Below are 17160 nucleotides of genomic sequence, written 5' to 3' on the forward strand. Positions count from 1 at the left end.
AAAAATAGAAGACAAAATTGATTTAAAAGTATTAAAAAGCAAAAGGAGTGTAAGTGGAAAAATCAAAATTTTTTTTTCTTTTCAAAATATAACTTGGACAAAACCAAAATGAAAAAGTAATGACCCGAGACATAGATGTATGTGAGATTGCGAGCCATACACCGTACACGAATGACCTAACGTGTTCCCGCAGAGATAGAGACTCTATAAATTATATAGAAAGCTGCCTTGAGACCAGGCCTTCTCCGCGGAGCCTCCACACAATCCAGTTCTATATTTCATTTTGATTTATCTGTTTTATTATATTTCTTCCAACTTTCCCGAGAAAATCTCTGATTTTCCAGGAAAAGTCTGGCCGTAGCTCGAAGCCTATATAAGGCTTCCCCTTTTCTCTCCACCCAGAAACTTCTCTCACCCAACTCCTCTGTCCACACAAATTTTCAATTCCTTTCACCCATTTCCTCACTTCCCAAACAGCAAGCAATCCTATATCCCATGGCTGCTTGTATTGACACTTCAAGAACTGGCTCACCCCAAAACAAGCCACTTTCTCGGGATCCAAACAGGTCCAAAACGGACGAAGATCCGTACCAGTTCATGAGATTCTGCCGTGTCAATTTCTCAGATCAAGTTTCTTGCCTACCCATTTGCCAGAATCGCACAAAAACCACACATACACGCAGAATCCTGGACGATCTTGAGCAAGATGAAGACAAGGACGATGGGCTATGGCTGCAAATGCAAGATGAAGCTCGGGCAGATATTAATCAAGAACCCATGTTGTCAAGTTTCATTTACGCTTCAATTTTGGCACATGCATCTCTAGAAAGTGCCTTAGCCAATCATCTGTCTGTCAAACTGAGCAATTCTAGTCTCTCTCCTGGTACTCTAGTTGATATTTTCATGGGGGTGCTCACAGAGGATCAAGAAGTCATCAAGGCCGTCAAGGATGATCTAAGGGCAGTGAAAGAGAGGGACCCAGCTTGCGTAAGCTATACTCACTGTTTCTTGAATTTCAAAGGCTTCCTTGCATGCCAATCGCATAGGATTGCACATAAATTGTGGTCACAGGGCAGGACGGTCTTGGCCTTGTTGATCCAGAACAGGGTATCTGAGGTTTTTGCGGTGGATATTCATCCCGGGGCGAAAATCGGACATGGGATTTTGCTCGATCACGCTACCGGAGTTGTTGTCGGTGAGACGGCGGTGATCGGAAACAATGTGTCAATTTTGCACAATGTGACCTTGGGAGGGACTGGAAAGGCCTCAGGGGACAGGCACCCAAAGATTGGTGATGGGGTGCTTATTGGGGCAGGGACTTGTATTTTGGGCAACATCAAAATTGGTGAAGGGGCAAAGATTGGGGCTTGTTCTGTGGTTCTAAAGGAAGTGCCTCCCAGGACTACTGCAGTTGGGAACCCAGCTAGGCTGCTTGGAGGGAAAGAAAATCCAATCAAGCATGACAAGATTCCTAGCTACACCATGGACCATACTTACAACATGTCTGAGTGGTCTGATTATGTTATTTAGAGGCCTGTTTCTTCTCGTTTTAGGTTGTTGGGCCTGTTGAATTTTCAATTAGTTGGTTTTGTGTATTTGCTTGAGGGCTTGTTTCTGTTTGTGCTTTAAGTGAGAACTCAAGTTCTCCTAATAAGCAAACAGAGTCCCTTGAAGCTGGTAAGTTATGCTGAAGCAGCTGTTGGTTTGTGTTGTTGGCCTTGTTGTGATTTTATGTACTGTTTGTATCATGTTAAGATGTTGAGACTTTTATCTGTTATGGATATGAAGGTTTGAAGTGGTTTTTTTACTTGTGAATCTGTGATGGCTGGTTTTATCCTTACAAAAACATCTGTGTTTTATAGATATAACAACAACATCTGTGTTTTAATAAATCAGTGACGCACGAAAGAGGAATGTGATTTGTCAATTTCCCAGTAAAAGACTAAAATTCAGAAAGAATATGTTTGAGTAACCAAATGTTTTGGCCTTAAGTATGCAGGTGGCCAAGAGATGAGAAGGAGCTGCAAGTTCCTCCCCATCGCATTTTATTCTTTGGAGTTTTATTGCTCATTTCACACACCATTATCCAAAAAAGTAAAAAAAATGGTTATCAGCCATATGTTTTTACCTTATGTCCATTTTCATTCACACTGCCAAAGTACAGAACTAAAACCCAAAACAGAATCTTGCATGAAGCATCTTCTATAATCCTGAACATGTATAAAACATTAGTTGCAGAGTCAACTTTGATAAATTCTCTCCTTTCTCTACATTTTCTACATGGAGTTTCAATTTCCTTCTGGATCTTCCCTACCCTCTTCGCCATCTTCCTCTTTATCTTCATGATATTGAAGAAATGCAAGAGACACAGAACCAAGAATTCCAATTTAAAGCTACCTCCAGGGCCATGGAAACTTCCTATAATTGGAAATATGCACCAACTTGTTGGTTCTCTACCCCATCACACCTTGAGAGACTTGGCTGAGATCTATGGACCCCTTATGCACTTGCAATTGGGAGAAGTTTCAGCTGTTGTGGTCTCTGCACCAGGAGCTGCCAAGGAGATTATGAGAACTCATGACAGCATCTTTTCTTACAGGCCGCTCCTCCTTGCTCCGGATATCATCTCTTATGGTGGTTATGGCATTGCTTTTGCACCTTATGAGATTACTGGAGACAGATGTGCTGCTAAACTCAAAACTGGTAGACTCATTCCAATCAATCAGGGATGAAGAGGTATCTGATTTACTCAAATTTATTTCTTCAAACATCGGATCGCCTATAAACCTTGGCGAGAAAATCTTTTCCATGACATATGGCATTACTGCTAGAGTGGCCTTTGATAACAAATGCAAAGACCAGGTCCAAGCAGAGCTCATAACAGCTGTCAGGGAAGGTGCAGAGGCAACCGGAGGTTTCAAGGTTGCAGATGTATTCCCTTCTATAAAAATACTTCAAGTGATCAGTGGGATTGAGGCCTAAACTTAAGAAGATCATAGGAAAATTGACATGATACTTTACAACATTGTCAAAGAGCATAAAGCCAGCAAGGAGGAAGCCGAGAATACAGGCAAGGGCAAAGCAAATGATCTATTAGGTGTCCTTTTGGATCTGCAGGAGCATGGTGAGCTTGAAGTTCCTTTAACAATGAACAATATCAAAGCGGTTCTCCTGGTTAGTATGTTTATGTTATGTTTATGTATTTATCATCAAGTTTTTCATACTTCCACTAACAAAGTTTAGTTAGGCACCCAATAATGCACTTCTCTATGTATTCACTTCACTCTATGTATTCTTCACTCAATCTACTTCGTACACACATTCACCTAAGTTGCTGTTGAAAGAATGGGCATGATATCGGTTTAGAAAGAACCTAACAAGGAGGAACTGGTTTAAACTAAAATTGTTTGCAACATGCACAAGAAATGATGTTTGGTCCTACTACTGAAATACATGTGTTCTATTTCAGGACATTTTCACAGCTTGGAGTGAAACATCATCATTGACATTGAAATCGGCAATGTCAGAAATGCTGAAAACACCAAGAGTGATGAGAAAGCACAAGCAGAGGTGAGGCAGGTCTTCTGTACAAAAGGCAATGTCGAGGAAAACGGTCTTCAGGAATTGAAATTCTTAAAGGCAGTAATCAAAGAGACTTTGAGAGTACACCCTCCTATTCCTTTGTTGCTTCCAAGAGAATGTAGTGAAAGTTGTGAGATTGATGGATATGGGATACCTGTTAAAACCAAAGTCGTTGTAAATGCATGCGCAATTGGAAGAGATTCTAAGTATTTGACTGAAGCGGAAATTTTTTGTCCAGATAGATTCCTTGATAGTTCAGTTGATTTCAGGGGAACTGATTTTGAATTTATCCGATTTGGAGCAGGAAGGAGGATATGTCCGCGCATAACATTTGCTATACTAAATATTGAGCTTCCACTTGCACAACTGCTGTACCATTTTGATTGGAAACTCTCCAATGGAATGAAGCAAGAGGGTTTGGACATGACCGAGACTTTCGGCGTCACAGTTAGAAAAAAGGAAGAACTACACTTTGACTCCTACTCCTTATCATCCGGAGCCAAATGCTTAAGACCATAAAGGAACATGGCATCGGCATAGAGGGCATGCTTCTATTTACGCCAGAAACAGAAGTAACCAGCTCCTGCAGGTTTTTACCTCCTAATGTAATAAGTTCTAGAATTTGATCATGGTTCACATGTATCCAATGTTCTGAATATGGTTTAGTAGGCCATTCAGACCCGTTCTGTTTAAAATATTGATTTAGTATGCATATTTTCTTTGCCAGCCCTCCGTGTCGTCTGCTTCGCTATATGTTTTAGTTTTAATTAAAGATATAGAAGGGAAAAGGCGAAGTCAGAAGATGCGGACTGGTTACGAATTTCTGTTTTTGACCATTGGATGATTTCAACGCTTCAGATTGGATTTTTTTTTTCCTTCTTTCTTCCTCTCCCCGATTTCAGTCTTCTCTCTCTCCTCTTTCTTTTTTTATTTCCTTTCCTTCCATCTCTCTTGCTTTTCTTCTTCTTTCTTCTTTCTCTCCCCGAGTTCACTCTTCTCTCTCTCACTCTCTTTCTTTTTTTCTTCTTCCTCTTGTCATGGGTGATTTTTTTCTTCTCCTCTCAGCTGGAAAACAGGGCGTTTCCCTTTCTCTCTCTCCTCTCTCTTTCATTTTTTCTTCTTCATTTTCTGAGAATGATTTGGCTACAATGTGCTGGGGTTGGCTTAGGGCAAAAAATTGTCTCGACGTCGGCTTCTATTGGCCTCTTCTTCTACCTTTGTTCAATTTTTATTTTTATTTTGGAAAAAAAATTGAAGAGAAAGATAATAAAAAAAAAAAGGCTTCAATATAGACCATTTTTTATTTCCTAGACATCACTTTATAAATCTATGTGTAAAACCCAATTTCAAATTTAAATGACCAGTACGATATAAGAGGTCATAATATTTCTATGTTTTACATCGTTGCTACTAAACTTCATATTTTATTTATAATTTTATTTCAAGCATTTCATTAACTGCCATAATTGTAATTAATATACTCCCTATCAATAGCATATCAATCACCCCATTTCTTTTAGTTGTCATTCCCTCTCACATCTCGCCTACTAAAATTGCAAACAAAAAAAAAAATCTGTAAATTACATATCAAAATGTACCTATGAAAAATATAATATAAATATATACATATAAAATATAGGTATATTATTTACCAAAAAAAAAAACAAAGTCAGTTATTTTGTAATTGCGTATATTTTTCATAATTAAAAATAGGTACACAATAATTTATATAAAATATAGGTACATTATTTACCAACAGGTAAATTATTTTACAATATACCTGTAAATGTGTATAGGTACATTATTTGGAGAGGAAAAATAGGTACATTATTAGAGGAAAAAATAGGTACGTTATTTGGAGAGAGAAAATAGGTTCATTTAAAAAAATTGCTTTTAATAAAACAAATAATAGGTACTTTATTCAGAGAAAAAAGGCTATATTATTTATAGAAAAAAATAGGTACATTAATTAGATAAATAATAGGTACTTTATTCGTAGTAGGTATATTATTCAAATGGTAGGTACATTGGATGACATATAATACCTAAATCCTAATTGTAAGTACATTAAAATTAATGTAGGTATATTGGATGTCGTATAATGTAGGTATATTGGAATAGATAATTATGTACACTTGAATAGATAATTATGTACACTTTTCATACTGGGTAAATTATATTTTTCATAAAACAAACAAGTAATAGGTACATTATTTTTTCAACATAATCAATATGTACAGTTTTATTTATAAACAATTATAAAGTGGATTATTAGTCATTTATAATTCATAAAAAGAAAATAACATAAACATTTTATTAAACAAACCGATTACCCAAATTTGAATTTATTGTTAAATTTTTTTAAAAATGTTTCAAAATTAATTTTTACATCCATTACAACCATTTGAAGATCTTTCCAAATTCAACATCTGTTATTATATACAATTCAATTAAAAACTATTTCCATATTGATTCCTACATTAATATACAAAATGCAATAATGGCTTAGTTGGGGCTATTTTTGGAATCGAAAAAGTACAATAAATCATATTTTATGCTTAATTAGGTAACTTGCTGAGTTAGATCATAGTAATGGGTTTTTACTTATACAAATTGGGTATTATTTATATGAACAAAAAGTGAAGGGTTTTAGGTACGGCAAATTGAATTTGAAGGGTGTAAGCCAAATTTACTATAAAAAAAACCCACAGACGCAGACCCATTCACTCCCCATCCCCTCTATTTCTCTGTGGCATGAAGAAAAAGATAACAAAAAAACTCCACTGTAATAATGTATTTGCCCTATTTTGTAATAGTTGACCACTGCTAGGAAAGAAGAAACAGGGGAGAGAGAGAGAGAGAGAGGATAGGGAAACGCAAGAAAAAAAAAAAAGAGAAACGGAGAGAGAATAGATAAGGAATAAAGAGAAAGGGCAGATTCTTGAAGCTGAAGTCTGGGGCTTTTTATTGGGCCAGCTTGGCTATTGACAAGGGTATTAGCGAGCTCATTGTTGAAATGGATGCTGCCACAGTTGTCCAGGTTGTGCAGAAACAAGAGGAAGAAAAGCAAGAGAGAAAGAAGAAGAAAAAAGAGAGAGAGAGAAGGAAAGGAAATAAAAAAAGAAAGAGGAGAGAGAGAAGACTGAAATCGGGGAGAGGAAGAAAGAAGGAAAAAAAAATCCAATCTCAAGCGCGTTTAAATCATCCAACGGTCAAAATGTAAATCAGAATCAAGTCCGCATCTTCGACTTCGCAATGGAGAAGTTCCCTATACATGTGTATGTACTGTGCTGAATATCTCTTTTTTGGTTTTATTAGTAAAGGGCTGAGGTTACTCAGGCACATATATTTTTGGGACATAGTGTGGTTTCTATGTTTGGTTTTTTTAGCAGAAAATTATTCTCCATGTATACGAGATATCCTTTCTGGATGAGCTAACCGATGCTTAAAATATTGCTCTTCATTCTTTGTATATAGTAAACATCACAGGCGTATTCTTTTACCATCATTCTGAATGATCTTTGTTAAATGGATCATACCACCACTGTGAGCCGAGCCTAGTGGCCATTTCATGGCTGGGTTGCCCTTATACTAACCCGATCATATATGATGGCCTGGGTATATAAAAGGCCTCCTAGCCAAGGTCTGACGGGACAAAGTGCGAATAAGTGCTCGGACATTCAAACATCGACCCGACCACCGTGGTGCCGTGTATGACCAGATGTGCATTAATGACGTACAGGCGTGTTTAGACCCTGTCCAAGTCGGGTTATTCCATTTGTCTGATCATCAATTTGGCAATGGAGAGGGATAATTTAATGTGACTCCCATCCAAAACCACGTGTCGCTTTGTCACATGATCCCTGTCAGATAGCATGGTGATTAGAATAGGCCATTTAATGTAATCTAGTCCCACTAGGGGGAAGGAAGATAAATATCTCCTCCTTTAAGTATCTTTGTCCCTCCTTCTCCCATTATAAATACCCCTCACCTATCTGTGGACAAAGGTAATAAATATTCTCACTTGATAAACACTACATCCTTTTCTCCATCCCTAAATAGCATCTGAGTTAGCCATCGGAGGGGGCTCAACTGGGATCAACCTTAGTTCACTCATACTTTTATAACTGCTTGAAGTGTGTAGGTCTCCTCCTGAAGGCATTATTACCGAAAGATAAGATGTAGGCCCTGACCTTGACTCAGGTCCTGGCTATATACTATACAAGAAGGATACGCGGTTTACAATCTTGATTTTTCCTTTTCCTTCAATTGTAACATTTGACATTCTTCTTTCCTCTAATATATGTGTTTCTCCTTTCCTAGATGCACCACGATTATAAAAAAACCTCTTCCTAGGCCTCGACCATGTCCACGACCACCTTTTGGTTTGGCAAATTCAGCTTTGACTCAAAAGCTTGCTTTAACGATGTGGGACATGCATTTTGAATGCGTTGTTCATAAAATCGGAGGGATCAGAGCAGCTCCTTTGCACTTACATTGTCCAGTCCTTTGATATTGATCACTCACATAAGATGGGTTTAAAAATTGTAAGCGAGTTGGTAGGGGGAAAAATGTGGTTTCCTTGCTCATGCAGACAATATAAATTTCCTACGTCATCTTGTTACACAAGAGTGGATGGATTTTAGCAATCATACTCAACATATTGACAGAGTGGTGGTGCAATCACCACAATATGTTACAAAAAATTGGATTAGACTTACAATCACAATAGAGGCCATTAGATATCTAGCAAATCAAGAAATGACTTTAAGAGCTAGTAAATAAATTGAGTTTATAAAACTTTTTTAAAAAATGAATGTAGAAGTTGAAAAAGTAGTTTTAGAGAATGCTCCTTGTGGGAACATGAATTTTAGCAACCAATTAGAAGGTGACACGTGGATAAAGGAATATTCTATATGTCAAATAATTGTCCTAATTAAATCCTATTTAATTAGCCAATTATCCTTAATTTAAGATTTGAATATTTCCAAAAAATCAAGGATTCGATTCCTAGCAAATCTTCTTGATATTATCCTTGGTGCCACACTCACAGTCACAAATAATATGACTACCTAAAGGGCCTTATTTATAGTGCATAAGTCCTAGGGTTAGATGACTACCTAAAGGGCCTTTTATCAAAGAAAAACTTCACTAGATAAACCTCAATAGTACAATTAAAGACATCAACATGACGTCTAAAGTACTAATCTCAAGAGGGCAACAAAATAACATATTAAAAAAAAAGAAAAAAGAAACTAAACTGGACAAAAGGGGCACTAAAATATTAGCTCACATCACCACAATTAACCATAAGCCCAAACAAAGCTTACATACCCAACATAACTGAAACCTTAAAGCAACCCATGAGCCTAACCACTGCCACCTGAAGAAGCACCATTGCAGCCACACCTACCACCACATTCGCAATAGATCTGGGCAGAACATGAATTCCAACGATCTACGTGTGCATAAGAGCGAATAAATAAATGAAAACAACTACCTTGACAAAGAACAATTGGGTGATTTGCACCAACCTTCATCGAAAACGATGTAGATTCAAATTTAGAGAACATGAGCAGTGTTAGAGAGCAAATTTGTTTGAGAACGCCTAAAAAAGGTGATTGAGAACTTCAATATGTGAATAGCTTAGAAGAAATCACCACAAATGGACTTATTCACTAACCTAATAAAAAAAGGACTAGGAGAAAACAACTCCTTGCTTACATCATTGTGTTGATGACCGAAGAAATTTCTTTTAATTGTTGTCTCCACATGTCATGCAAGAAGGAAAAACAAAAAGGAACCTTATATTAAAATTAGCAAAGGGCCCAAGACTGGGCTTTTATGAGTATCAGCCTTGCTCATTAGGGGGTTGGGCTTTGATTGAGTTAGACCTTTTCTTTCTTTTTCTATTTTGTTTGTTTGTCAAGAAACATAAGATTGAAAATCGGTCCATTTTGTTTTCTGCTCCTCTCTACTAAATGGTTCCTAAAGATTTATTTCAAGCCTAATGAGTGTTCTAAAGTTGCCAACGGGGTCTAGCCCATTAAAATGACTTTGAGTTGTAGACAAGGGGTCTCAAGTGCCCATGACACCATAGTTATGTGTGTGTTTGAAAAATCCCCCTCCGTTGCAGTTTAGACTCTAAAGTTCCTCAATAAAATTCTAATACCTTGGATATGTTTGTGTTGAATTTAGCTCACCAAAAGATGCAAGGAAGAAGAAGGAAGCAAGCAGAAAGCAGCAGGAAGAGTTGCTGCAGTGTTGTTGGCGCTCAGGAGGACGCATGAGGCACTTGAGGTGATGCAGAAGGCACTCGAGAGGTAGAGAGACATTTTTTGCCCAGACACGGGAGCTCGAGCGGAATTAACGGGTGCTCGAGTGACAGTCATGCAACCTGCGCGAACCATTAGAGTTTTAGGTTGGGTTTTCCTATTATTTTTGGTTTTCTAGCCTAATTTAATATGGTTTTGGTTTCTTATTCCTAAGTTAACTTGTAACCCAAGTCCTATACATTATAAATAAGACTTTTAGGGCTAGGTTAATGGGAAGAGAGGTAGACAAGAGAAAACTCAAGATTGAGAGTTTTCCAAGAGAATTCAAGAGGGTGAATTCTTGGGTGTTTACAAGGGCATCAGAGGATTTGAGCAAGGGTGATTGAAAACAGAGCTAGGGTTATTGTGAGAGCTAAGAGGGTTCTTGATTGTAACCAAAAGTGTTCTTACGTACTAGTGAATTTCTTGGGAGGATCACCAAGAGGACATAGGCACGAGGCCGAACCACTATAAATCTTTGTGTTACAAGTGTTTGCTTTACTCTCTTCATTGTGTGTGTGATTTATTCTCAAGGAGTTTGTGTGTGTGTCGTCGCATAGGCATCAACGAGAAAGTCTTAGAGTATTTGTGCACAACAGTGTGCAGCCGGCTGCCAGCGGCTGATTTCTATATTATATTACGCTATTTTCTAATTCTTTATTAGAGTATAAAACAGTTGCTAGAGCCTAGAGCCATTTCATTTTCTAGGGCTTTGGATGAGTTGTTAGCAAGGTATGACAGTTATGAACACTACCATACAACTGATGAAGCAATAATATCATAGCTTATGACAGTTGATGCTAAGAATATAAACAAACATTAAGAAAAGAAAATAGATTCATAGCTTAGAGAAACTTCCAAGTTACCCATTAAAAAAAGAAATATAAAGAAACAGAAACTGATTAATCTTAGGTAAGCAACTCTTAATTATTGATTGCCGGAAAGAAATGCCGACCAGGTTGAGAGAATATTCCCATCAGGAAAAAGACATGGCTCTACATCCTGTGTTATACATAGATGTAAAATGCCTGCTATAATCTGAACTCACCTTTACTTTCCTCATGGAGCTTCAATGGCCTTCTTTCCAGGTCCTGTTTACTTTTTCTCTATTTATGATTATGGCACTGAAAATAGTGAAGAGAGGCAAAACCAAAGACTCCGCTATAAATCTACCTCCAGGGCCATGGAAGCTACCTTTTATAGGAAACATACACCAGCTCGTTGGCTCTCAACCCCATCGTGCACTACGAAGCTTGGCGAACAGATATGGACCGCTCATGCATCTAAGGCTGGGAGAAGTTTCGACCATAGTTGTTTCGTCGGCGGAGTATGCTAAAGAAGTGATGAAAACCCATGATGTTATGTTTGCATCAAGGCCCCCTCTCCTTGCTTCAACGATCATGTCTTATGGTTCTACAAACATTGGCTTTGCTCCATATGGTGATTACTGGCGACAACTACGAAAAATTTGCACACTAGAGCTTTTAAGCCCAAAGCGTGTTCAAGGGTTCCGGCCTATTAGAGAAGAAGAGGCAATGAATCTCATGGAATGGATTGCTTTGAGAGAAGGATCACCTATTAATCTCACTGAGAAATTTACTCATCCACATATACTGTCACTTCCAGAGCAGCCTTTGGTAAAAAAAACAAAGATCATGAAAAATTCATATATGCTGTAAAGGAATCTATAAAGGTGGCAGCAGGCTTTGATCTTGCAGATGTTTTTCCTTCTGTCAAACTGCTTAATCTGATAGGTGGAATTAGGCCTAAACTTGAGAGGCTACATAAAGAAACTGACAGGATAATGGAAAACATCATCAAAGAACATAAAAAAGATAGAGCAACATCAGAAAGTGGTGAAGGTAAAGCAGAGGAAGACCTGGTAGATGTTCTCCTAAAATTTCACGAGCGTGGCAATGGCTTTGAGTTTTCCCTAACTTCTGACAACATCAAAGCTGTAATCTTGGTAAGTATATGCACTTTCTTTTCATATCATGCTTTAATAAGTTAAACCAGTTTTCAACTATACTTCAGTCAAACAATAAATTTCCATCTTTCGCTGTTTTGGGATCCCAAAAATCATATCCCAAAACACCTTTCTCAACACCAAACAATGCACACTTCCTTGACTTGACAGCTAATTTGGTCTTCTCATCTCTAAGTATGGCACCTAATAAGCATAACAATCAGAAATCTGTAAAATAAAAATGTTAGCAATGATGCCAGCAAAATATGGCTTGCTTTTTCCCATCGATTTGACCTCTACGTACACTAAAATTGGATCATAATCTTGATAGAGTTATATAGCAGAAAAAGTTGCCAACGCCAATTTGGATTCGAATTGTACATTATTAACTTGAAGTGTTGATTGACACACTGAGGTCTGTTTTTATTATGTGTGATTGACTGAAGTGAGCATTCCACATGTGTCTATTGTTTTCGTCCATGTCAACAGACAATCTTCATGAAATTTAAGAAACTCATAAAGCCTAAAAGTCAACATCATAACATTAACTTGTAAGTCTACTTGGGTTAAGAACAAAGGTTTTTTCTTTAATAAAGATGATAAATATAGTTTATTTTTTTCTTTAATTAGAATGGTTTGCAGTTGTAGAAGAAATTAGTCTTTAGTATTTTAACTAATTAATCATTTTCAGGACATTTTTGGTGCTGGGAGTGAGACATCAGCTACAGCTGTAGATTGGGCAATGTCAGAAATGATAAAGAATCCCAGAATAATGAAAATAGCACAGGATGAGGTGAGGGAAGTGTTCAATACAAAAGGTCAGGTAGATGAAACAGGCATTAGAGAGATGAAATATTTAAACTCAGTGATTAAAGAGACCCTGAGGTTACATCCTCCTGCTCCCCTCTTACTTCCAAGAGAATGCAGAGAAAGTTGTGAGATTAATGGATATGAAATACCTGTCAGAACCAAGGTCATTGTCAATGGATGGGCAATTGGTAGAGATCCCAATTACTGGACTGAACCTGAGATATTTTACCCAGAGAGGTTCCTTGATAGCGCCATTGACTACAAGGGAACCAACTTTGAGTATATCCCATTTGGTTCTGGAAGGAGAATATGCCCTGGCATATCATATGGCCTGGCCAACGTTGAGCTCCCGCTTGCATTTTTGTTATACCATTTTGATTGGAAACTCCCAAATGGAAAAAATCATGAAGATCTGGACATGACCGAGGCTTTTGGTATTACAGTCCGAAGGAAAGAAGATCTGCACTTGATTCCCATTCCTTATCATCCTCCGCCTACTGAAAAATCGCATGAATAAAACAAAGTAAAGTCTGTTTGTTTATGTTATCCCATGCTATAAGGATTACAATGCGTTGTAGTCGCATTATAGCAATCAAAGAATTGAGAACCATATCAATTCATCTACTATAATCATGAGCAAATTTGAAGAGCTGCATATATACTTTTTAGTCCTGGATTTGAAAACACAGGGTCTTTTTGCTGATTTCCTGATGTTTAACTAAATTATAGTCCATAGAACAGAGAGTAATAATGGACCGGACCGAACCACCAAAATCATTATGCTGTGCTCCACGTCTACAAGCAGTAATGCTATGAGCTCCAAATTATTTTTGGTCAAATGAAATGGCTTTTCTCTTCTCCGATATAGAAACCAAAAAATTAAAAATAAAAAAAAAAAAAAAAAACCCAGAAGCCCTCGGTAACTAAAACGATCAAAAAGTCAACATGTAGGAATAGGGAGAGATCGAAAGATAACCCTATAAGTAACACGCCGGAATCCACCAAAGAAATTAAGAAAACCTCAAATATATTGATTGAAAATAAGATGAATAATTCAGCATGCTCCAACACATTCCTTTTATACAAGAGAAACCCTAGACTTGCTATGAAAGTTAATTAGAAAACAAAAAGGAAAATAATAAAAGTTTCCCAAAATATTCTAAAACTTTAAATGCTGAAAAGTCATAGTAAATGATAGAATTTGGCTAAAATAGCCCATACTTCACAACGAAATAGTGAGTTATACTTGTCAAGCCATTCTCTTCGAAACAATAGGTCATGTGCCCAATTCTGAGCTTGAGGCCCATACTTGCACAAATTGGGCTTTTCTGCCACGACGACGTTGCGAGCCTATCTAGATGTCCCTCGATCAATGTGGTCATGTGTTCTACATCAGTCCCTTCCACTTTGGAAGAACTCAACCCTGAGTTATGTTCTGGATAGAGCGGATTATCTTCATAGAATGCATATAGGTCAACAACATTAAAAGTACTTGAAATCTCCATGGATGAGGGTTCTAGGAAGAGTAGAAGGATATTTGAGAATGTAAAGGGTGAGGAGATGGATTATCTGTGGTAGATGGTTCGCTTTCGGGCATCTCCATGGACTTCTATCTCTTCAAATTTTTGGGATAATCTTTATCTGCCATATTTTCATATTGGATGGTTCTTTGTTCCAATATCTTGTCCATTTTTTATAATATTTATTTCTCTTGAGATATTTGACCATTTGTTTTAATGACAGTTGGACCTAGATTTTTGCCTTATGGAAGATTGTTGTTGTTGAGAACCTTCATCAATTTGGCTTTTTTGTATTTTCACATAATTTTAAAATTTCAGTATGTGGGGTGTGTAGAAACTGTCTTTTACATGAAATCAGAAAAGGAATTGAATTCAAATGAGCCTTCTTTGTATGCTTCAACTTGGTTATGGGTTGGTTATTACTTATTAGGATGCAATCTGATGAGAATGAGCTGTGTAGCTTTTCTTTCTAGTCTCAGAATACAGCAAATTGGTCTATCCAGTCTTTCTTGTGCATAATATATGTTTAGAGTTCTAAATTTGTATTATCTTGAACTGGATACTCATCTTCCTTGTTGATGGCTGGCACTTCCTGAATGTCAGTGATCAATGCCTAAGATGTTATATTTTTTTTTTCTTCAGGTTATGACAAGCATAGTCGTTGGTATTTTTTATTGGACTTGGATTATGCTTAGCAATTTACTGCTGTAGGGAGATAGATGTGAAGTTCAACCAGGTTCTGCAGATGGTGTTGATTGCAAATGAAGCTGACACAGTTCCAACAACGATATTGGTTTCTGTTTTGAAATTCATTTCAGTTGTGATTGAATGTTATGTTTTTGTTTCCCTTGTGGTTGCATGATTTGCTTCTAACATGCATTTTTTATCCGTTTTATACAGATGGAAGAATGTCTTGTTTCAAGTTGCGGCATTCTTTTGGGGAAGAAAAGCATAAATTCGGGTGTAAGAGGAGATGTCCTGAAATTTTGCTAATAGATATAAAATGTGTTAAAACCAAGAGGAGATATAAATTTTTGGTTTTTTGCCACTTACTTCTGTATATCTTAAGATGTAATGAGATAATATTGTTAGTTCATCAATTTATGAAAGTCAAGTTAAAAGGAAATTTGTCAACCTCTAGTTTTCGTAGTTTCATTGTTTCCCCTTACAAAGAAGAAAAAAAATACAAATGTAACCAAATTAGTGATTTAATTGGCAAATGTCATGACAAATATGTATTGCATATGTATAGCCCTTTATTGCTTGTGTATTGCTACTGTATTGCCCCCGTATATCTGTTTTTTCAAGTATGTTTGAATAAATTTATAAGGGAGTATGGAATTTGTGTATTGCCATTATATAGCCCTTTATTGCTTTTGTATTACTATTGTATTGCTTCTGTATATCCACTTCTTCTTCTTTTTTCAAGTCTGTGTTGGAATAAATTTATAGAGGGAGTATGTAGTTTGTGTATTGCCATTCTATAGCCCTTTATCGCTTTCGTATTGTTATTGTATTGTTTTCGTATATCTTTTTTTTTTTTTTTCAAGTTTGTTTTGGAATAAATTTATAGGGGAAGTATGGAGTTTGTATATTGCCATTGTATAGCCCTTTATTGCTTGTGTATTACTACTATATTTCCCTCGTATATCCTTTTTTTTTCAAGTCTATGTTGGAATAAATTTATAAGGGAGGTATGGAGTTTGTGTATTGCCATTGTATAGATCTTTATTGCTATTATATTGCTTCCATAGTAGGGAAATTGGAAAATTGGCGGTATATGGGTTTAAGAATGTGATTTCATCAGGGACGTCATGTCCTTTTTTGAGAAAACACGTTATATACATTCAGTGTATATTGCGTATATATTGTTTGTATATTGCTTGTTCATTGTCTCTGTATAGCCATTCAGTGCCTTTTATTGCCATTGTATTGTATTTTTATTGTCAATTTATAGCTTGTCATTTTTTGAGGAAAAATTAATATAAAGTCTTCAATTTTGACTGTATAGGGGTGTAAGGATGTAATTCAATCAAGGCCTCATATATATATTGTCCCTGTATATGGTATTGCGTAGGTATTGCCCCCATCAGCTGAACGGTAACCAATCATGACCTCTCTCTGATGTCAGGCTCGCAAGAGAATTTCATAGAAGCTCAATTCCTCACCTTCACGAAGATAGAGATCCGCTTGTCTTATTTGCAATTCATTTGCAACCTTCACGACGATAGAGGTCCACTTGCCTTATTTGCCACAATACAATGCAATACAAAGACAATTGTGGGCAATACAGTGGCAATACTAAAGCAATAGCCAAAACTAAAGTAATAGGAGGCTATACAGTGACAATACAAAAACTCCAATAGTCCATCTTAATGTTCTCTCTTCAATGTATAATATAAGTAAAAGTATTTTCCATTGTATGCACTTGCGAATACATAAAAAGAACAGATTCAAGTAAATTGAAAACAATTTCATTGAATGATGGCTAAAATATATAGTTCCTCAATTACATGTATTTTTCCTTATAATTACAATACACTTCATGTAACTAAATGGAATGTTCTCCCACGCCAAATTGATGATGGTTCTCAATGACAACAATCTTCCAGAAGCCAAAAATCTAGGTCAAAACTGTCATGATAAAAAATAAAAAAAAATGAACCCTGCAAGTCAGCCCTGCAAAAGAGATAGCAAAACAAGAAACTAGAAAAACAGAGAAACAAATACCAAAAAAAATAAAAAAATAAAAAAATAATTGAAACTTAGATAGGAGAACTGCAATCAAAAACTAAAAGACCGAAGAAACTCAGACTAATTGGCAAAGAGCTTTCTAACCTAGAACACCAACAAGAGAAAATCGCAAAAAGTGGAACACATAAAGCACAAAGAAATTGTCAAACAAAATAAGAGGCACATAACCAGACATCAAAACACCTCAAAGGGTGAACTTAATCAATATAACCAA

The 17160-nt window shown here is 36.6% G+C and overlaps 2 protein-coding genes and 2 pseudogenes across 2 annotated transcripts; all 4 read left to right on the forward strand.

Annotated features, from left to right (window-relative positions):
* The first annotated feature begins 178 nt into the window (after window positions 1–178).
* On the forward strand, window positions 179–1781 carry LOC148919025 (serine acetyltransferase 1, chloroplastic-like). Its single transcript, XM_089048246.1, has one exon. It carries the CDS (start codon window positions 496–498, stop codon window positions 1528–1530), a length of 1035 nt encoding a protein of 344 aa, XP_088904372.1. The 5' UTR covers window positions 179–495; the 3' UTR covers window positions 1531–1781.
* Window positions 1782–2189: 408 nt separating this feature from the next.
* LOC107880150 (premnaspirodiene oxygenase-like) lies at window positions 2190–4384 on the forward strand (annotated as a pseudogene).
* A 6630-nt stretch (window positions 4385–11014) lies between these two features.
* Window positions 11015–11701, forward strand: LOC148919026 (cytochrome P450 71D11 pseudogene; annotated as a pseudogene).
* An 888-nt stretch (window positions 11702–12589) lies between these two features.
* LOC148919027 (tabersonine 16-hydroxylase 2-like) lies at window positions 12590–13189 on the forward strand. The gene has a single exon (XM_089048764.1). The coding sequence runs from the start codon at window positions 12605–12607 to the stop codon at window positions 13187–13189; it is 585 nt and encodes a 194-aa protein (XP_088904890.1). The 5' UTR covers window positions 12590–12604.
* Window positions 13190–17160: the final 3971 nt, after the last annotated feature.

The sequence above is a fragment of the Prunus mume genome, linkage group LG3 (genome assembly GCF_029339155.1).
Source record: "Prunus mume cultivar Tortuosa linkage group LG3, ASM2933915v1, whole genome shotgun sequence".
Lineage (NCBI taxonomy): Eukaryota > Viridiplantae > Streptophyta > Magnoliopsida > Rosales > Rosaceae > Prunus > Prunus mume.